Genomic DNA, 22,600 nt, shown 5'->3' on the forward strand with positions numbered 1-22,600 from the left:
CACTTTGTGCTGGGGGTAGTGTAACCGAGAGTGTTGCGATTTCACTTTGATAAGCCTACAAGTTTTGGCAAGTTTAATTTTGGTATTTAAGCATCCAAACTTCTAACAAACCGACCACAAACAATGTTTGTGTTGACCGCTGCAAAGTTTGTTCGCTGACATCCCTGTCCGGATAGATGCTTGTCTAAACTGTCGCACAAATGGAAATGGTGCCTAGCGAGGAGAACCAGTTCGTACCCAAAGAGGTGAGGTTATTATGGACCGTGTCCAGGTCGGAGAGTCAGCCTCTCTGGGCATTAGCTGTCACCTTTACAGACCATGCACATTAATGATGCAAAACTTTCTGCAGCACTTTTGAAGTTTGCGATCTTACCCCGTCTTTAATTGACTATCTCTGAGCTGCTAACAGTTAGCCAAATATGACTTGGACGGCCTATCATGACATGGCTAACTAACGCATCTGCTAACGTTAGTTAGCGGCTACTTTCGATGCATTTCAGACGGAGAACATTTTAGGTAGCAAAAGCGTTATCATAATTACCATTTAACTGTTTAGACTCGAGACATGGCTTTATGGTCACTAAAATACCCAACCTTTTCCATTGTTGCTAATGACATTATGTTGTCCCGTCAAACGAAGGCATTTGTCAACATCAGTTAGCTTACTAGCATAACATTAGCTTGTGGGATTTAGCTAGCAAGCGCTGTTAGCTTCTTAAATCTGATCAGTGGCAACAACTCCGGCTAATCTAGATGTTTTTGAAGTTCCCCAACCAATTGCAAATGGCAAGCAGTGCTGAAACCCCGTCGACCCCAAACAATAGTTTTACAGATATATATTTCAAACCCTTCTTGGAATCATTTACAGGTTGTTTTTAAGTAAAACTTCTACTTTGAATGTAAACGTCAGTGCTAGCAAGACAAATTGACAAGCTAACGCTAATGTTAGCGGAATTGACTAGCTACGCTACTGATAGATGTGTTTAACAACATTAGCGGTTATCTCAGAATAAATTGATCGTTCTTTGTTTATTTTTTAACATCGTCGATAACCTCTTTTATTGCTGAAGATAAGTTACTTAGAATTTTTATGTTTCTAGTTTGGAGCTCAGTTAACGTGCAAAGTCTTAATGTTAACATTAGCAGTGCCTTCTTATTCAAACAGGAATAAAATGAATAGTCTCTTTGATCAACGGCAGTGACGGTAGTCAGATTTGATTACTGATATGTTAGCTCACATGTTAACAGGATGGGTTAAGGTAAACATCATATACCGTACTGCTAACATAGCAGTCATATCCATTTAATGCGTTACACCATTATTTTTAAGGGTGTGTTTTTACTTTGTTTCTTTTATATTGGGCTCAGAGCAATTTGTCAGGCGTCCATTTAACATTAGGACCCTATTTGATAAGCGAGCCTACAGCCTATTTTCTCGCATAGTAATGATACACCTTTTGGAGTAAAGTCAAGTCTTTTGACAATAAGGTTGACTGTAGCTTTTCAGTAAGAAATAGTATTTCTTCAGTAAGAAATACTGTAACCATTATTATTAATAATGGTTAATAATGTAACCATTATTTCTTTGCCGTTATACCTCCTTGGTGCCTGAGCAATGTACGATGGAGCAGGGTTTCTGCTTATCCATGTACCCTGGGCTTTTGTACTGTGAAGGCGGTTTACTTCCTACTGATGTATAACGTCATGGTTACTTGTGCTGGGAACAGGTGAGATTCCAGATTAAAAACCAACAAGTATGAAATTACCAACCACTGGCTGATCAAATCTCAGGAAAATAGTGTCACTATTCCTGGAAGATCCTTGGATCTTTGTGAAAGGATAGGTTTTAGAATTTTTTTTAATGAGTCTTCTTTTTCCAACTATGTTTTAAACATTAATTTAATCAAACATTTGCTTTTCTAGACCATTATGTACTGTAATATTGATGAGGCTGTCAACTTGTACAGTTGGTATTTTTTTCTTGCTTTCTATCCTGATTTCAAATTGGCTAAAGTTTATTAGCCGATTTGCTAGCTCATCTCCAGTCTTGTTGGCCAAAGTGCTTAAAGTGCTCACACATTTAATACTAAACTGCCGTGCAGTGCTTTTCATCACTTACTGCTGCTTTGTCTGCAGCTGCTGTGTTCTTTTAGTCTGTATTATGCGTTTAATCTTCATAGTTTTCAAATATTATAGTTCTATCTTCCTTCATTAGTGAATCGATAACCAGCTTTGTGCATTTTGGATCTAAAGAGTATTTTGCATCTAAAACTTGCATCCTGACCATAAAAATATTAAGATATATTTGAGATGTATGTTGGCCTGTTGTGGTGAAGGTAATGTAAACTGCAGCTGGCATTGAGAATAGGTGGAAGTTGAGGTGGGATATCCTGGGATAAAGGAAGTCAGAGGGAACTCTATTTATATGTTGTTTCGAGTTAAATAAAACACGAGTGAGGAGAAAAGGCTAATTAACCACCTCTTTCATGTAATGACACTCACATGCAGCTCTACGTCAACTGTGGTAAATGTTAAGTGAATGGCTTGGGGTATTTAATAGTTCTGCTGTGTAGACTTATAACAAAAAGCACTGTCCCAATGATCCCTTTGCCGATACAATAAACAGTGGGTATAATACTTGCATTTAAATGATGAAGGTTGACAACCAAGCCCTTTTCTTGTCTTTTTTTTCCTTTTTTTTTTTTTTTTTTTTTTTGGTGCAGTTCTCAAATATGATTTATAAATTGGCAGTTGACATAGCTCTCCAATAACAGTTGAACCAAAAAAAAATCACTGTAGTCTAACTTCATGGTTACTTGTTAAAGTTTACTAGAAATGTGGATTTAAATTCATTTCACTTTGTTTATTTCATTGAAGACTTTATATTTTATTTAAGTAACCTTCATTTGTAGTTACTGAATTAGTTCATAGGTACTGATTTCCTCATTTTTCAAATGTCTAATTTTTGTGTCTTTAAAATATTTCTGTAATATGCTGCCTGTGTTATGCTGCACCTGTAGCTTCATGTGATTATATCCATGGTAAAAATAACCTTTAATCTCATAATACACTTGTGTGTTGTCAGCTGCAGCAGCGTCTTTGTAGGCGCTGGCAGTCACATTTTGCTAAGATCACACATACAAAAAGGCTGCAAAAAGTGCAATTATTTGAATATATATTATTATTATTGTTGCATTTGTAGGTTTTTAGAAAACAGCTCAATTGTTTTCCAACCAAATGACATGTTTTACAACTTAATTTACTTGTTCTATGTGTTTTAAGTTGTTCTTCACCCTCAACTATCTCCACATATTATCAGGGTGTATTTTGGAGTTGCAGACAAAGTATTTTTGATGAAATGAAGAGGATTTCTCAGGTGTGTTTGATATAGGAGAGTGTGTACACAATCGAGCATGGTGGTAAATGGATGCATGAAGCAGTAGCCATGATGACTATTATACTAGAACAAAGCTCGACGCATGTTGTTAAACTAGAAACCAGCTTAAACAAGTACCACCTTTTTCAATAATCAAAGAGAAAGGGAATTAAATAATGATTAGCAGACAAATAATTTATTAGCATGGTGCACATTTACAGGAAAACTAAATAATTTCGTGTTGCATTTTAATCATAAATTGGTGTCACTTTTATCTACTGGTAAATGCTTTTTCTGAAATATAATTTAGTGCATTCGCTTTGTGTTGTTTTAATATCTAAACAATATCTGGTAATAGAAATGAAAACTTTGTCATTTTGGGCGGGGTGGTACTTGCCAGCTTTTACTGTTTAAAATGTAACAGTTACAGTCTGCACTCCCAGTTAACGTATCTGAAACTTTAAGGGGTTTATATGTTATTTTAACCTAGTTGTTTTATTTCATTTGATACTTAACAGGTAAGTAAGCTAAACTAAAACACTTTGGCATTACTCTTCAGTGCCTAGACCTTTTCTTGCTTGGTGAGTGACCTTTTCTGCCAGATTTTGCTGCTCAAGTTCTTAAGAAAGGTTGGCTTTTAGTCTGCAGGTGATTTGTCCCTGACTGGGAACACTACATACCAGACCAGTCACAAAGCAAACTATGAGGAGTGTTTAGTTGAAATGACTCAATGCTTCTTGAAACTCCTGTTCCACCTGACTATTTTTGTTTTTGTTTTTTGCTTTAAAATTAAGCATGAGTGAGCGATTGCATGGCATGTTGTTGAAGCAGATTGTGGAGTATGTAGGAGAAATCTGACAAGTGGTTGTTCTGTCCACCGGAATCAACCAACTGCCCACCTTATCCAGTCATGTGTTGGGAGGTTTAGTGTAGAAAAAATCAGCCAGTCATGTGTCGTAAACACTTTTTGAAAAGAGGTTTCAGTAAAGCGGTTTCAGTATCGAGCCCTGATAAACCACAATTGCAAAAAAGAGAACAAGAGCTACTTTTGCAAGTCTGTTATACTTGAAGTCAAATTACTGCATGTCTACCACATCAGTTTTGTTGTTTTGTTATCTTGTTATAGATTTTTTTTTTCAAAACTTTAATTTTGAAGAAGAAAGCAAGTAAGTAATTCTGTTGGAAGTATTTAATATAAAAACTGAGAAACTCAGAGCTTTTAACAGACTAATATTCCAACGGTGGTTAGTTTAATTGCTTTTAGTTTAGGTTTGAAACATGTTTTATACCGATTGTAATAATAACCTGTATAACTCAAAGCACCAGTGTTAAAGTGGCCTTTAAGATACAGAAAAAATCTATTTTTACATTTTAAATATCTTCTTCTTTTCCTAATATATGCCCGATAATTATATTATTAATTTGATATGATTTAGTGAATCCATTATACTTTGGTAGAAAGGTGAGTTGGACTCAATACACTACATGGTGATCCAGGTGTGGTGAAAATATGGGAATGGAAATCCTTTGAAAATCCACAGCAGGGTACTTTGTGTTTTTAAAAAAAAAAAAAAAAAAAAAAATTAATATTGTGCATGAAATTACAACCAACAAAACCAAAACCGAGCATTAACTGGCATGTTATTAATGACCTTTGTAGCACAGCTTTAACGTTTTTTGTGTTGTTTTTTTCTTTTTTAAATGTTTAGCTCTTCATTGGAAAACAAACAAGTCAGAAAATAATGTTTATATCTTTTTCTTTATTTATTTGCAGATCCAAAATGCAGCCGAGGAGCCCAGAGCGCTGTGTATAATTCAGGACATCACCAGCGCGAAGACGGTGAACGAACGGCTGACTCTCAACCTGCCTGCTTCCACCACCCTCTCCAAACTTTATGAAGATGTCGCTCACAAAGCAGGATACGTAAATGGCACTTTTGGACTTGCATGGGGAAATACACAAGACATGGTTAGTAATTCATCAGTTTAGCTTTGTTTTGCTATGGAGAGTAACGTGGGTTTAGCATCAGCAGACATTAGCAGATGTGTCTGGAAAAAGCAGAAATAAAAGTAAATGCAGGATTAAGGTGCTGTGTTCGGAACTAGTGTATAACATTGAATATTTACTCATTCATGTTTATCGTGTTTATCTTGGGTAAAACTGTGTAGCAGGCAAGCTACCATAGTTTGTGGTCTCTGGATATCTATGGTACCCTGGTGCATACGTCGCTACAGGAAGATGTTTAGCTCAAACTTGCAGTGGTAGTTGGGTTGATTGACATTCTCACCATAAATGAGCCTCCCTGGATGGAGTTCATTCGAAATCAGACCAGGAACCACCTCCTTCTGACGGTCACTTCTTCTCCATTGAGTGCGATTATTGTGCTCGCATCTGCACCAACTAACTACATCAAAAGGGAAAATGAACCAGAGATCAGTTTAAACAGACCAAACAAAATTAGTTTCACTCCTCTCATTAACTTTTACTGTTGCACCTGATTTTCAGTCAGTGACACACACAAAAAATCAGTTTGGGTAATTGTAGGTATCCCACAGTGCTTCTCTACTGTTTGGGTACAATGACAGAGTTAAAACAAAAGAGGTAAAATATGAGTCAATAAGAAATTATAGTAAGACTTATTTGTCTTACTTATCATTTGTCACTTGACTAAAAACAGCTTTAATGAAACAAGTAAAAAAAAAAAAAAAAAAGGCAGTGGTGCAACATGCAGAAAACTGGCAGTTTGTTGGGTAAAAACACTTTTATATCATGGTTTATTGTGACAGTTTTCTTTTTCTTTTTTTTTCTTTCAACCTCTGTTGCCCTCCAGTTGGCCAAAAAGAAAATATCGGCAGCAGCTTTAAAGTGACTTGAGTGTAGCTTGACTAATTCTGGTGAACGTTGATGTGATTCATAATAATGGCTCCCAATCTTTGTTTATAGTTTATTCTCACGCATGTTTCATTTGAGACACAATGTAGCTCTTTTACCTTCTTTATTGCTAGGACAGTACCACGACATCAGCTGATAATAGATTTTTGTACCCTGTCATTACATGTAAATTTACATTTTACAACTGCTACAAAATGCAAACAAGTAAAAATACTGTTGCTAAAACTGACTTTCCTAATATGTTTAATCAGTGATGAGTTTTGTACTGTTGGATCTGTGTGTACACATTATTCCCTTTTCTTAAATGAGCCCATGCTAATCCTGTTGCTGACCCAGGCCAAAGCCCAGGTGCTGCCTGTTGTTATCTCACTGAGTAGGTCAGTGGATTAAGCCACTGCTTGTTCCCACTGCAGCACTTTGCTTGCTCATCCTCAGCTTGGCCCAGAGAAACCTAGGTAGCGTTGTTCACATGTTGGCTGCAGAGGCTTTCCTTGTTAACAACAATACATGGAATTAGCTGAAAATGAATTCAGTAGGACTTTAACTCTTCCGGTGAGTTCATCCACTTTATAGTTTGTAAACAGCTAGCCTGCAGCCATCTGCTTTGACCGTTCAAACCAGATGGCTGCTAGCCCGTAGAGTGGTTCTACTGAAGTTTTCTTGGTGCTAAAAGGAAGGTTTTCTGCTCCACTGTTTACGCAAAGGGAGTAGTTTGTTTGGTCTTTATAATATTGTAAGGTCTTTTTATGTATAGTAGACTGAGTTGACTTAAGTTGACATTTTGCTTAAACTAAATATCGAATAAAAAAGATTGCATGTGTTTACTGCTGTCCAGGCATTGTTGACCTCTGTGAAACTTGTCTGTTCATATTGTGTTTATTTGCTTTCTCTAGGCACCGCTTGACCATAGCAGTGAGATGTCCCTCTCAGAGTCTGGGTTTGAACCTGGTGGTAAGAGGAATTTCCTCCAGCTTACAGATAAAGATGGAGAGCAGCCCCAGATTGCATCTGTGAGTGTTTAAGAATAAATTAAGATAATGATTCATAATTTATTAAATAATCTTTAAAAAGAAATCTATAATTATTTCCCTACAGAATCTACTAACACGCTAAACACTCTAACTGGAAACGAATAGTTATGTCTGTAACTTCTGTTCCCTGAAGGAGAGGAACGAGGTACAACACATAAGTATGGGATATCACGCCCTCGCGTGTCCTGGCTGAAGAAACCTTTATTCACGCCTTTAAGGCAGATGACGTGTAATGACACACGCACGGCCCCGCCTGCACATATAGCCGCTGTCATCACAGTCATCCCTCAGTTCGATAGCTGCTCTTCACCGAGCCAAACTGCTCAGTGGGGCCACCTTGTGGCATGATCTTGGGAAAATAGGCAGCATTTGGACGCAATACGACCTTGTGGCCATCAGGAGAGAACTGTATGCAGGAGGGATGCACAGACAGCGCATGAAGGTCACCCACTCGCTTTGCCAAAGCGAGAAGTAATTCAGTCTTATATGAAAGAAATTTCATATCCACAGACTGAATGGGTTCAAACGGGGGGCTACAAAGGGCCTCCAGCACCAAAGACAAGTCCCAAGCAGGGACACTGGACTTAAGCACGGGCCTCAGCCGGCGAACTCCTTTCAGAAAACGTATGGCGAGGGGATGTGCACCTAGTGTCACCCCGTTAAAGCCAATATGACAAGCAGATATAGCGGCTAAATAAACCTTAATTGTCGAAAATGAAAGGCCCTTATCCAGCAGCTCCTGCAGGAATGTCAAAACATCCACAATAGAGCACTGAAATGGAAGCGTGTGGCAGTCCTGGTACCATTGCTCGAAGGCTCGCCATTTGTAAGCGTACAAGCCTCTAGTACAGGAGGAGAGGGCCAGTCCACCTGCAGCTTCTCAGCAGCACGGCAAAACAGGGAGAAAAGAGAGGTGTCATCGTGGCCGACCGGTGCGGCAGCGGCGACACATTGGGCCGACAATGCGCTCTCCTGCTCATCCTCCGACAAACCATGGATGTCCAGGCTGATGTCCAGCACGTCATCGTCTTCCTGGGGAGCGCTGGCGGGCTTCAACCCAGGCTGAAGCCCGTCATCGCTCCTGCATGGTTCCGGCTCGTCATCAGCTAACCCGTCAACGTATTCCATGTGGTCAGCCCAGCTAATTGCGGGGACATCGACCGGAAAATCCTCGTCTTCGGACTCGGAAAGGAGAGGGTCATGCCGTGCGACAGCCGAGCGTCCCAGCACTTTTTCCACAAACGTCACCTGTCTTTCCAGGGTTGAGCGCCGGAGCTGGCGGCAAAGTGCACAGGCTTCGGGCTCCGTCCACGCTAGGAGAGCGCTGACGATCCCAAGGTAGACAGGGCAGGCATTGTGCTGGTCGCTATCGTGCAAAGAGAAACCGCATCCCTGAGGACAGGGGCGCACAGAAGATTTCTGCTTTGCTCGCTAGGTTTGGAGTCCATTCCAAAACGCAAAGCGAAACACTGCACAGGAAAAACTTGAAATTAGCGCTCCGCGGGCAGCCTACACACCAACTGCGCGGCGGAGGCTAACACCAACAGGGGCAGTTAAGCTAAGTTCAAGTCGGCAGACAACGGAGCTAACTAGCAGCAGCTAGCTAGCCCAACTCAGCAGAGGTGTTCTCAGCGAGGTGAAGAGCGTAAGAACTGAGGGATGACTGTGATGACAGCGGCTATATGTGCAGGCGGGGCCGCGCGCGTGTCATCACACATCATCTGCCTTCAAGGCGTGAATAAAGGTTTCTTCAGCCAGGACACGCGAGGGCGCGATATCCCATACTTACCGAGTGAATCGACTGAAAGGGAACGAAAGATGTTATTACAAGGCATGTTTGTGTTTGTAGGATGAGTCAGGAACAGCAGATAGCAGTGGACTAGATGACAGTTCCCAGGAACGATTTATTGGACCCCTACTGAGAGATGGGACTCCTGGCTGCAGTGGTGACTACAGCAGTCCATCTTACTCTTACTCGTCCATCCTTAGCAAGTCTGAGACGGGTGAGGTTTGGTTACATGTTGAATATGTGACACCTTTCCTTTTATACATCTCCAACCGATCACTTACTACTTGTCTCTTGCTGCCTTTACAGGTTATGTGGGCTTGGTCAACCAAGCGATGACTTGCTATTTGAACAGTCTGCTGCAAACATTGTTCATGACCCCAGAGTTTAGGAATGCACTCTACAAGTAAGAAATCATGGTTATGGATCACTTTGTGAAAATTCTCTTGCCACATATAATAGATTTAGATTTCTCAAATATCTGCTGTTCGACTTCAGTTGGGAGTTTGAGGAGCAAGAGGAGGATCCTGTCACCAGTATTCCCTACCAGCTGCAAAGACTGTTTGTTCTGTTGCAAACTAGTAAGAAACGGGCAATTGAGACTACTGATGTGACGCGAAGCTTTGGCTGGGACAGCAGTGAGGGTGAGCTTATGTACTTGCCTGTGAGTAGGCTCACATGGCTGGTTTGCATGTTCATGGAGGACAAGACCATGTGCCTCTGTCTGTACACTTAATTATACTTTTTCTTTCTTTGTGCTTTTGCTTTTAGCTTGGCAACAACATGACGTCCAGGAGCTGTGCAGGGTCATGTTCGATGCCCTGGAGCAGAAGTGGAAGCAAACAGAGCAGGTAGGAGAAAACAAGTAGTTTTCTCAGACTATTAACAACAACAACAAAAAAAAAATCTGCATCCAGGCTCAGGCTCCCCCCAGAATGGGAACAAAAGGCCTACTGTGGAAAAAGTGAAATGTGCCAGTAAGCCCTGGGGTTAGCTTTTTCTTATCTCGGGAATAGGCTATAAACGGCAAACACTTAGACCAGTGTACGAATGCGCAGCCATGTGGTCTGTAAACGCAAGCATAAGTACATGTGAATGCTATTTAAAAAAATTAAATAAAAAAAAAATCTCATACCACAAGGGATTTTTACTTGTAGTTTTCAGCCATAGAAAGTAAACTGATGACAGGATATATAAACTATACATTTTTTCTTTCAAGCTCCAGTTTTCTTCTTCTACTAATCTTTAGTTTATATATTCATAAATATCTGGAAACAGTTAAGTTTTCCCCCAGTCTACATGTGCCATGTGAACCATAAGTGATGATTGCATTAAATTCCATTTTGGCATCCTAACACGGTTATTATACTTAACTAAAACTAAACTAAAAACTAGGAATTGGCTTGTAAACACATTTTAATTAAAAGAAAGTACCTGCAAAATTAACGAAAATGTATTTAAAAGATACACAAAATGGTTAAGTCTCAGTTTGGACAGCTGGAAAAAAGTAGAATGCCCAAGGTGGGTGGTTGGAGGGAAATTGCTGCCCCCAGTGGAGAAGTGCCTTGGGATCTCATTCATGAATGAGGGGAGACGGATTGGTGTGGTGATGATTTGGAGGCTGTACCGATATGTTGTGGAGAAGAGAGCTGAGAATGACAGAGAAGCTGTCAATTTACTGGTAGATCTGCGATCTTACTCTCACCTGTAGAGTGAGGAACTCGAAATAGAAATGCTTCTCCTTCATCAAAAGGAGCTAATTGAGGTGGTTTGGGCATCAGACTGGGAATACCTCCTGGGTACCTCCTAGGTGAGGTGTTTAGGGTAATTCCTACCAGGAGGCCACGCTGGAGAGATTGCATCTCTTTGCTGGCTTGGGGATGCTTTTTTTTCTCCCTGGATGAGTTGAAAGAGATGCCTGAAAAGACGGAAGTCGGGCCACCTTTGCTTACAGTGTCGAATCCAAGAAGATGATAAATGGAGGATGGATGGATGGATTAGTTTGAATAAATTTGTTAACACAGCAAAATGAGGCTATGGTGCAGTTTATAGAGACTGGGATGTCCATGTGACTCTTTATCAGAATGTGCAATTTAAGAAGTATAGAACAGGAAAAGACTGAAACTAATAAAAAAAACTAACATTTAATGTTTTGGGGCAATAAATAAAATAATTAAACAAATGAAAATGAACAAATTCTCTCAGGAAACCAAACTAATGAAAAAATGCAAAACTATCTTGGTCCATATTTATTAATCTCAGTAGAAAAGACTTATATTAAATATACAACACAAGTGTTTTTACCGTTTCTAAATGGTTTGATTGATTCTTGATTCAATAATGGGACAAAACCATCATGACCAGAATTAATACCTAATGACTTTTATAAATAATGACATACATTTTTTTTGTTCCAGAGCAAAGTTTTTAATCAAATAAAAATCATTCCTGCAGCTCTTGGGTTCATTCTTTCTTTACTTTAGGTTTCTGTTACTCTCTGTTTTGAGTATTTTTTTTCTTTCTCTAACTGATAAGTTGAGGGCTTGTTGTGCAGTGTTAACAGTTACGCTGGTTCGTCCAGTGTCTGCCATTTCAGCTGTCTGGAGAAAGCTACAGATGGCAACTGACTAAAAAGAAATACTCTCCTTGGCCTGTTGTTGTCTGTTGTGTTTTATTATCCTGAGAAACTTTCATATGCAGTTGCCGACGGAGTTGTATGGTAAAGGAAGGTTTATGGGAAACAAATCTAAACACAAGTAGAATTATTCTGTATCCCACTACATTTTGCTGTCAGCACTTGCTTCTCCAGAAGTAGAGAGAAATTGTCTCACAGCTAATGTTGCAAATTGGTAGCAGACCATTTTGTATCCTGAGTTGATTTTTCTTTAAAGTAAAATGTGGCAGAGAAACCTGACTGTTCTCTCCCTATCTTCAGGCTGACCTGATCAACCAGTTGTACCAGGGAAAGCTGAAGGATTATGTCCGTTGTCTGGAGTGTGGCTATGAGAGTTGGAGGATTGATACTTACCTGGACATCCCTCTTGTGATCAGACCCTTTGGAGCCAGCCAAGCCTATGGCAGTGTGGTGTGTTTCTCACCCTTTGTTCTTCTAAGCATATACTTTATCACAGCAGCACTTAACATTTATTAACTCTTTGCAATTCAGTGTTGCTTAAAGGTTACTTTAAATTCAGTACTTGGTACAGTTTCAAACTATTTGATATTAAATTGTTATTCTAAATTGATTTGATTTACATGATATGATTTTTTTATTTTATTTATTTATTTATTTATTTATTTATTTTTTGATGTCACAGGAGGAAGCATTACAGGCATTCATACAACCAGAAACACTCGATGGGCCCAACCAGTATTTCTGTGAACGCTGTAAAAAGAAATGTGATGCCCGTAAGGTAAGTATACTAAAAATGTAACATGGAAGTCATGATTAGAGAGTACAGTGTTTTGCTAATGTCTCTTCTCATTTTCTGACATCGCACGCAGGGGCTGAGATTTCTGCACTTTCCTTACCTGCTGACATTACAGTTGAAAAGGTTTGATTTCGACTACACCACTATGCATCGCATCAAACTTAATGACCGCATGACCTTCCCAGAGGAACTTGACATGAGTCCATTTATTGATGTGGAAGATGAGGTGAGAGCACCATTGAATTTACCTGCCTCTGTCATTGTCATTACTGATTTGGATTCATCCTATGGGATGCCTTTTAATCAATTTTGGAATTCATTTTCTCCTTTATGACTGCTAAAGGAGGAAGCAAAGCAGAACCAGTGACGCTCCCTCTGCATCACCTTAGGATTATGGGTTTTGTGTTATCATGTGGTGCCTTCATTGTAGGGCTGTATGTTTTTCCCAAACAGTGCAACCTTAGTTTCATCAGTCCACAAAAACATTTTTCCAAGTGTTGAGGGTCAAGGTGCCCTGTGTGTAATCTTGTGCTGTGTCCTGCCATGACAGGCTTCAGTCAGCCATAAACCATGGTTTGTGTATGTTGACCAACTGAGATGTTAACCAGCTTGCTGGTTTCTTAATGTCCTACATTTCTACGCTGGATTAGTTCTTTTCTAATTGATCTTTTGAATTCACCTTTAACTCTGGTGTTGTTTTTCAAATTGCCTACTCTGTAGAAGTCCCCTCAGACCGAGAGCTGCACTGACAGCGGAGCAGAGAATGAAGGCAGTTGCCACAGCGACCAGATGAGCAACGATTTTTCCACCGATGATTGTGTGGATGAGGGCATCTGCTTGGACAGCACCAGCAGCACAGAGAGGGTGTTGAAGCCAAAGGTGATCATCCTCACTTAGATGGATTTGGTGTGCTTGGTTTGTACGTGAGAATGTATCTGACAACAGATTAAAAGGAAGTACCTGATTTGCCAACGGTGTAGTGATAAGAGGGATTGTTATTCTGCAAGTGTCAGCTAAAAATGTTATACTTCTCTGTTCTTGTTAAATATATAAATTCGTCTTTTATTTACAGTGTTCTAAAGATGTGTGATTATTCTCTATTTTTGCTTTAAAGTGGCAAAATATGGGAACGTGTGTATCTCTAAAAATATAGTATGTCGACAGTGAAATCTGCAACACAATTATTTGTTTTAACTGAACAGTGTTCCCCTATTTCTTCTCAGAGTTTGCTGACCTTTGAGCTGTTTTCTGTTATGGTCCATTCTGGGAGCGCTGCGGGCGGGCACTATTATGCCTGTATCAAGTCCTTCAGTGATGGCCAGTGGTACAGTTTCAACGATCAGCATGTTAGCAAGGTCAGTCTCTGCTCTTGAGTGACACGTTTTGGCTTCCTACTGAAAGTAAATGTCAGGCAGTGCTTGCCATTTCTATATACTAGACCAAAAAAAAACTGCCAACTGCAACTGCCATTTAAAATGCTGCTTATTGTCATTGTGGTAACCTCTGTTGAATAGTTTTTTTTTTTTTGTTTCATTGTGTTCATTTTTGTCAAACAGATCACCCAGGATGATATCAGGAAAACATATGGGGGATCCTCAGGGAGCAGAGGCTATTTCTCCGGTGCCTTTGCAAGGTCAGTTGTGTTCCACAGCAGTCACAGGCCTTGAGACCAGTTGGCAACCCCCAGTTGGCCCCAGGGAAAAAATGTCTATTTCTTGGCTAGGTGGTGAGTGATTGCTGGAGGCTCGTGCTGTACCAAAAACCTCCATGTCATTGCTTTGGTCGATCATATTGTGCAGAAAGCAATCTTGAGATGATTTTCAAGCAGCACCGTGTATCTCCATGCGATTTGTTTCACCTTGTGGCTGGCAGCAGCCACTTTCCGACTGGTCAGGGAATGCACGTTTTTTCCAGGAGTCGCTGACTTTGTGATAGAGGACTCCCTCACATCAAATGCTTCCAATACACTGACTTTGGAAAACGAATGGTGTTTATCTTGTTATTCACATCTGTTTCTAAATGTGAAACCTTTTATTTTCCCCCCGTTTGTGTTTGTAATTTTGTTTTTATTGAAGTAATAGTTTTCTCCTTCCTCTTACCTTCCCAACAGCTCTACAAACGCATATATGCTGATTTATAGACTGAAAGATCCTTCAAGGAATGCAAGTAAGAAATTCATTCAATTAAGTCTTGCTAAGGAAAATGTAAAAATTAGAGCAAGAATGACAGTTTTTCCACATTTCTGAATTAAAAACTCCCAAACTGTAAAAGTCACAGGTTTTCATCTTTTCGTCGTAACCTAGTGAATGTGTTTGGCCTTTTGTTAACTTGTTTTTTTGTAAGGAAAGTGTTTAAATAAAACAATTTCACTTGTCTTCTGATACCTACTACACGTAAGAAGATCCTTTACACAAGTTTCCACTGTGCCCTATCTGCCATCCATCTGAACTAAACTTGTCCAGGCTTTTGCCTGTATTTGCAACTTATTTTTAAAGCTTTGTGTTGCACCAGTTGCAAAGGAACCAGCTTGCCCTCTTGCCTTTGTCTTGTGGTCATAATTTTCCCATTTTTCATACTCTGATACATACCCTGAGCTCTGTAGTTTTCCTCATGCCACTGGATTTAATGTGTAATCTCTGAATTGTCTGCAGAGTTTTTAGCCGTGGAGGACTTCCCAGACCACATAAAGCGTTTGGTTCAAAAGGAGAAAGAGTCTGAAGAGCAAGAAAAGAGACAGAGGGAGATTGAACGCAACACTTGCAAGGTGCTGGGCTGTTTGCCTAATTTATAAGGATAATTTAATACCCTGTCTCTCTCTTTTTTTCTTTTTTTTTTTTTGGTAGTCTTATGCTCTTTACTTTTTAGATCAAGCTCTTCTGCATGCATCCTGTGAAGATGATGATGGAGAGCAAGTTGGAAGTGCACAAAGACAAAACTCTCAGAGAAGCAACAGAAATGGCCTACAAGGTTTGTTAGATTTGTTTCAGTTACTTTTGGAGGAATCTTGAAAGACATTTGGTGCATTCAATTTTCTTTCTTCCATTAACTTTGCAACACAGCATTACTGTGATTATAGCAAAAGAAAAGAAACTCACTTTAGAGTTTGGATTTCAAAACTTGCTGCTAATTTCTTTAATGGGTGTTCTGTATGTCAGATGATGGAGCTTGAGGGAGTTGTCCCTCTGGACTGCTGTCGCTTGGTAAAATATGATGAGTTCCATGAGTACCTGGAGCGCTCTTATGAAGGAGAGGAGGACACACCAATGGGCCTCCTCCTTGGAGGAGTCAAGTCTTCATACATGTTTGACTTGCTTCTAGAAACCCGCAGGCCAGATCAAGTGTTCCAGCCTTACAAACCTGGAGGTCGGTAATCTTCTACTGTTGACTGCTTGTTGTACATAGTGCTGTTTTCAGGATGATAAAAGCTGAGTTGCCAGAGTCTGAACAGACAAACTGTGATGATCAGAAACAAATACACACCGGTGACAGGTGTAAGTGTGTGTATCAAGCAACTTAGTTGCTGTTTATCTGCGTGGGTGTGTTTATGATTCTTCTTTTGTTCACAGAGGTGATGGTGAAGGTTCATGTTGTTAATCTGAAGAGCGAGACCATCGCGTCTCCCGTCAGCGTTCGGGCGTACTTGAACCAGACGATCACTGAATTCAAACAGCTTATTGCACAGGTTTCTTACTCTTAGCCTCTTCACAGTGTTTTGTTTTAACCATTTACCCAGGAAACTGTCAAATATAGTGGTGTCTGTTATATTAATGTAAGCCTGTTTTTGTGTGCATTTCTTTCCAGGCTACAGGGCTTTCTGCAGAGACCATGCGTGTGGTTCTGGAGCGCTGCTATAATGACCTCCGGCTTCTCTATGTCCCAAACAAGACACTGAAGGCTGAGGGATTCTTCAGGAGCAACAAGGTCTCTTGTTTTCTTCTAACTTTGACAGTTGTTCTGTCTTGTGCGTTATTGTGTTTCAGTCTTGTTTTAAATTTCACAAAGTCTTATTATATATGTTATTATTACATGAAATTAGCTAATTTGTTTGTTGGCCATTGTTTTTCACCAGGTTTTCGTTGAGAGCTCTGAGTTGACCGAACATCAGGTTCCTTTCACTGACTCGCTCTTGTGGAAACTGTTGGATCGGCACGGGAATACGATCCGCCTGTTAGTCTTACTACCAGAGCAGTCTCCTGGTACCTTGGCAAACAGAACTCTTTTCCAAAAAGTAGGAAGTGACTCTGATGTGCTCTCTGAGGGGGCAAAGGGTAACAGGAAATCTGTAGAGGCTATCCTGGAGGAGAGCACAGAAAAGTTAAAGAATCTGTCTCTGCAGCAGCAGCAGGGCTCCAGCACCAGTGACAGCCAGAAAAGCTCTGACGCCAGCGACTTTGAACATATCGAATCCCCAACCCAAGAGGCGGACTCAAACTCTTCTCTCTGCGTGGCTGCAGACAACAGAGAGTTAGAGAATCGGATCAGGGCCACGTCTGCGGGTAGCGGCGGCGCCTCCTCTGACCCTGAGAACCACTTTGCCTGTGAGGAGCGGTCGGACTCAGAAGTGAACAATGACCGCAGCACCAGCTCGGTGGACAGTGACATCCTGAGCTCCAGTCACAGCAGTGACACGCTGTGTAACGCAGACAGCGGCCCAATCCAGCTGGCCAATGGCCTGGACTCGCACAGCATCACGAGTAGCCGGCGCTCCAAAGCCCACGAGGGCAAAAAAGAGACCTGGGACACTGCAGAGGAAGACTCTGGAACTGACAGCGAATATGACGACAATGGAAAGAGCAAGGCAGAGGCCCAGTACCTGTACTTCAGAGCAGAGCCTTGTTCTCAGGATGATGCCTCGTGGAATTCACAAAAATGTACAAACTTTTATTATGCATTTAAAAGCAGTTGTCATCCATAGCTAGTATATTTATGTTTTAATTACATTTAAAATCAGGTACGGGCAATTACTTCCATTCAAGGGGGAGGATTGCAAACATTCTTTACCTGTTTTGCATCCTTGACGTATATCTTTTTTTTTTTTCTTTTTTTTTAAAAAGGAAAGAAAAGGTACATTGATGTTTCTTGTGATCTACATCAGGTTTGGTGGTTCATGTGGACAAGAGAATAACATTAGCAGCATTTAAGCTGAACTTGGAGCCCTACGTCGGCGTCACCTCGACCCAGTTCAAGGTGTTTAGGGTGTATGCCAACAACCAGGAGTTTGAGAGTGTACGGCTCAACGAGACACTCTCATCGTTCTCTGACGATAATAAGGTCAGTTTAAACGTATTACTTTGATTAAAGTCGTTTGCTTGAGAGTAAGGAAATATCTCAATAAAGACTGTGCCACTATCCATAGATAACCATTCGACTAGGCAGAGCCCTTAAAAAGGGTGAATACAGAGTGAAAGTGTATCAACTACTAGTCAATGAACCAGAGGTAAGAACTGACAGACTTTTCTTACTCATACACTGTTGTACAGCTGCACAGCATTATGTTATAAAATATATTAATTGTGGTGTTTTCTCAGCCCTGCAAGTTCCTAGTGGACACGGTGTTTGCCAAGGCTATGACTGTCAGACAGTCTAAAGAGGAGCTGCTTCCTCAGTTAAAAGAGCAGTGTAAACTTGACCTCAGCATTGACAGGTAAGATTCTTTGCTTTGCATAGTTCAGAGGACTGTTGATACAGTTTCCCTTCAGGTAAAATGAACATGTGTACAAAACAGCATGTATCTATTTATCTCTGTGTGGTCAGGGTTCGCCTCAGGAAAAAGACGTGGAAGAATCCGGGCACAGTGTTTTTGGATTACCACGTTTATGAGGAAGACATCAGCATTTCGTCCAACTGGGAGGTTTTCCTTGAAGTCCTTGATGGTAACTTGTGTTTTTCACTTTCTTTTAAACATTGCTTCACTATGCGGTTTTTCTTTGGGTACCTCAACTACCTTATTTTAGTTTTGTTCTGTTCTAATAATATAAACTTTTTCTTTAAAGGTATAGTAAATAATTTCCTTTAAGGTACAGAAAACAAACATTAAATCATCTGTTTCCAGGGGCTCAAAAAACAGATTGTTGAATTGTTAACATGCTGTGAAACGCCACATGGAGACAGATTAATAAATGACGTGTATTTGGTTCTAGAGTGAAGGAAAATTTGTTTTCACTGAAGTTTCATTTAAAGTGCAGTTGATTGATCCACAGCCTCTAATGTTTCTCAGAACCAGAGAAGATGAAATCAATGTCACAGTTGGCCGTTCTGACTCGGAGATGGAGCCCGTCTACAATGAAGCTGGGGCCTTTTCAGGAAGTGATTCTGGAGAGCAGCAGTGTGGAGGAACTCAAGGAGAAGGTTTGTCTGCTGCATGACAAATGTGTTTTACTCATAGCTTGTGTTCAGTGTTTAGCTGAGGGAAACTGTTGTATTCCTGTGTCTAATGTTTTTATTCTGTTGGCAGCTTAGTGAAATCAGTGGTATTCCATTGGAAAACCTGGAGTTTGCAAAGGTAGGTGGATGTAATTACCTGAAACCTGGGACCCGATTTTTCTAATATGTTTGTATTGATGACACTGCTATCTGGTCTCTGCAGGGTAGGGGGACATTTCCTTGTGATATTTCTGTGTTGGAAATCCATCAGGATTTAGACTGGAACCCCAAGGTGTCAACCCTTAATGTGTGGCCTCTTTACATCTGTGATGATGGGGCGGTGGTCTTCTACAGGTAAAAAAAAACAAACTGGGACAAGTCCACATTCAAATACAGCGTTTGTGTCTTTGGTATTTTTGTGAAATCATTTCATGAACAGAGAGGACTGTAGTAGAAGTCATAAGTCATGCATTCGCTCGGACTATTAAAAACTCAATATGTTTATGTGAGTTGAATTTTTGGCATCTAATATGAATTAGAGACAACTTTAATATTTGAACACCTAATCTCAATATCTAATATAAAGTACAAATGTACGCAAACTATACACATGGCTTTACAGGTTGGCTTTGACTCAGTAATGAATAAAACATGATATTGTTGCATTAGAAGCATTGTTGTTTTTTAGGTTTTTCCCCTAGCTTTTGACTTCTCATATTTATACATTTAATACCACAAATGAATCAGTAAATGTTTTCAGTCAAGAGGGTCTCAGTTTAGGATTGAAACTTAAATACAATCCCTGGCCACTTCATTAGTTACACCTATTCACGTGCTCGTTTACGCAAATATCTAATCAGCCAATTACATGTAAGCAACTCTGTCATTTTGGCTATGGTAGACACAGTGAAGATAATGGTCTGGTGAAGGTCAAACAGAGAATGGAGAACAGTGATTTAAGCGTGATTTCAATATGATGTGATTGTTGGAGCCAAACAGACTTGTCTGAAACTGATCTGGGATTTATTTGTTTTACAACCATCTCTTTAAGTTTACAAAGGGATGGCCTGAGAAAATTTAAAATATCCAGTTTCTCAAGTTCAAAAATAGCTTGTTGATGCTAAAACTTGTAGGAAGGCAACAATAACTCAAATGACTACATGTTGCAACCAACACCAAGGTAATCATGAGAGCGTGTGAGAAAAATGCAGCATGTCAAATGACACTAGAAGGCTACATGCTCACCAAAACTGAACTTTTGGTGGTGATGCGATGATGTGGGGATATTTTCTTAGCGCATATCATGGCTGACAAATTTGCAGCAGCTTTTTAATGCTGTCATATCAGTATTGACCAAAATCTGAGGAATCTTTCAGCACTTTGTAGAATCTACTGCATGAAGAATTAAGGCAGTTAGGAAGGCAAAGTGGGGTGGAAAGTGTACCTAATAAAGTGGCTAGTGAATGTATATTAAGTAATTAATCTTTTTTTTTTTTTTTATGTAATTTTCTGCCTATAATGTGGACATAGGTACAGGTAGTTGTATCTGTCTTTGCTGTGATGGTAAAAAAAATTGTTTTAATCACAAATCAATGCAGCTAATAAATGAGACCGCATGAGGTCAGTGCTGACAGGTCTGATTTCCATCACTGACTCTTTAATGACTGAAAAGGCAGTGGTACAAGTGCAGATTTGAGCTTTCTTACTATGTTCTGAACCAATTATGTTGTAATCCAGGCTTTAATTGTAAAACTGTATCTAGTAGTAGAGATATTTTAAAGAAAGCAGCTACTAAGCTTAAAAAAAAAGACTTCAAGTTTCAGTTCAGTTTACATGTTTTCTTTTTTTTTTTTTTCATTCATTCATTATTCCCTTAAAATTTTAAAACATGGCGACATCCATGGAGTTCTTCTAATGATCTTATTATATTAGGAGTATTTGTGACCTCCATCAATGTTTTTGTGCTCTTTTGTCTGCGCAGGGACAGCACAGAAGAACCTCTGGAGTTGTCAGAGGATGAGCGCAACGAGCTAATGAAGAAGGAAAGCAGCCGTCTGCTTAAAACCGGACACCGTGTCAGTTACTCGCCACGCAAAGAGAAGGCCCTCAAGATCTACCTGGACGGCGGCCCTGCAAAGGACCCAGGGCAGGACTGAGGCGTGGAGAAACACTCGTGGGTTATTTGTTTTGCCTGGGTGCTGCAGCAGAGCATCCAGGCTGCGGGACTCTGAATGTCGGGCCCGACAGTGACTTGAAATCGAGCAGCGCTGTGAGGATTATGTGCTCTCACCCTCCACCCTGAGCTCCAGGCTCAGAAACCCTATTGTGCACTATAGTGTATTGTACTGTAAAGATTAAAGGGAAGTACAAAAGCTATTTGGATGCTGTATAGACAAATCAATTAAAAGTGAAAGCTTCAGGGATGGATGCGGAGAGTCTAGGACTGTGAAACCGGTCTGGGAGGCATCCATCCTGACTATTCAAGGCTCCAGTCTACTTTTACATCAGGCTCTTTCACTGTCCTCCCCGTCACTGTGTGTTCATCTCCGTGTTTTGGACAATAGTGTTGATTATGATTCATCCGTGGCCGTCTTGTAAATCCATGTGCTCACACTTTCTGAGCACCACTTTGTTGGAGAAATCAATCTGAATCATCTTACGTTGAACATCTTCCTTTAAATTAAAAAAAAAACAAAAAAAAACTACTTATCCAGCCTTCCTCAGTCTCACCTCTTCTGCCGAGACAAACCTCACTCACTCAGACTGCCTGACAAATTGAGAAACCATTCATTCTCAAGAATTGATGAATTGAAAAAGCAACAATTAATAAATTGTAAACTAAAGTTGTTTCTCCTCTAATGCTCCTATAATGCCAGAGTAACGTGTTGATATGGGTTGTCTTTACTGCTGCTCTATGTGCTTTATAGGAGCTCTGCCTCTGTCACATCACTTCCACTAGATGTAGTGATACATAGGCTATCAGTCCTTTTTAAAACTTAATATAATAAAACAAAACCAAGTAGACGATGTTAAGAATCTCCTTGTTTTGTTGTTTGTTTGTAAATTATTATTTTGCTTCAGACTTAATCATTTAGAGAGGTCTTGTGAAGCACCAGGCACTCATCTGTTGTCTGCATTAACCTTTAATTTAGAAATTGGATATCTTTATCTGTTTCTTGCACCATGTGAAACTTGCAGTACATGTCTCGTGTCATCCGTGTGTGTGTGTGTGTGTGTGTGTGTGTGTGTGTGTGTGTGGTGTGAGAGGAGAGAGCTCTCTCTGGGTGTTGGGCAAGAGTCAGAGGTTGGATTTTTGGCGCTTCTACCTGCTGCTGCTTGATAGACTGACACCAGCGGGTGTAGAAAGCCTGCTGGACTCAGTCTGCCTGTGCAACTGCTCTGAGGACTAAAGCTCAGCATCACGGCCTCCTTTCCGGGCCTCTGATGCTGCCACCAGCTATTCACTGTAGAAATGCCAATATCAGAAGAGAACCTTTTTTTTGTTGTTGTTGTTTATTTCTTTGAGATTTCAGATCCTGTGTGGAAATAGTTTAAGATGATTTTAGAAATGAATTAAAGTGCTTTTTTCAGAACTGCAGTTTTCTCTTACTGCTAACCAATTCATAAAAACACGTTAGGATGTTATACTAGCTGTACTTCCAGCTTGACACATTTTTTTTTTCTTTATAAAAATTTACACTGGATGCCCTTCCTGCTGCA

At 40.2% G+C, this 22,600-nt stretch overlaps 1 protein-coding gene across 2 annotated transcripts; it reads left to right on the forward strand.

Moving 5' to 3' along the window:
• Nucleotides 1–22,456, forward strand: usp47 (ubiquitin specific peptidase 47). 2 transcript variants are annotated; one of them, XM_085377708.1, is made up of 29 exons: nt 1–245; nt 3,320–3,376; nt 5,151–5,345; nt 7,163–7,279; nt 9,150–9,303; nt 9,396–9,492; nt 9,585–9,730; nt 9,858–9,937; nt 12,022–12,171; nt 12,404–12,499; nt 12,591–12,743; nt 13,238–13,396; nt 13,741–13,872; nt 14,074–14,150; nt 14,628–14,683; nt 15,169–15,281; nt 15,383–15,484; nt 15,673–15,880; nt 16,084–16,199; nt 16,319–16,438; nt 16,587–17,388; nt 17,613–17,788; nt 17,874–17,954; nt 18,046–18,161; nt 18,272–18,390; nt 18,735–18,865; nt 18,972–19,019; nt 19,104–19,234; nt 20,862–22,456. In XM_085377708.1, exons 1-29 carry the CDS (start codon nt 201–203, stop codon nt 21,034–21,036), a joined length of 4,152 nt encoding a protein of 1,383 aa, XP_085233834.1. In that variant the 5' UTR covers nt 1–200; the 3' UTR covers nt 21,037–22,456. The 2 variants fall into 2 exon arrangements, with proteins under 2 accessions (XP_085233834.1, XP_085233907.1); XM_085377781.1 differs by lacking the exon at nt 3,320–3,376.
• Nucleotides 22,457–22,600: the final 144 nt, after the last annotated feature.

This window comes from Diplotaxodon limnothrissa, linkage group LG1 (assembly GCF_057381915.1).
Source record: "Diplotaxodon limnothrissa isolate DT_005_m linkage group LG1, D_limnothrissa_male_GT1.1, whole genome shotgun sequence".
In the NCBI taxonomy this organism is placed as follows: domain Eukaryota; kingdom Metazoa; phylum Chordata; class Actinopteri; order Cichliformes; family Cichlidae; genus Diplotaxodon; species Diplotaxodon limnothrissa.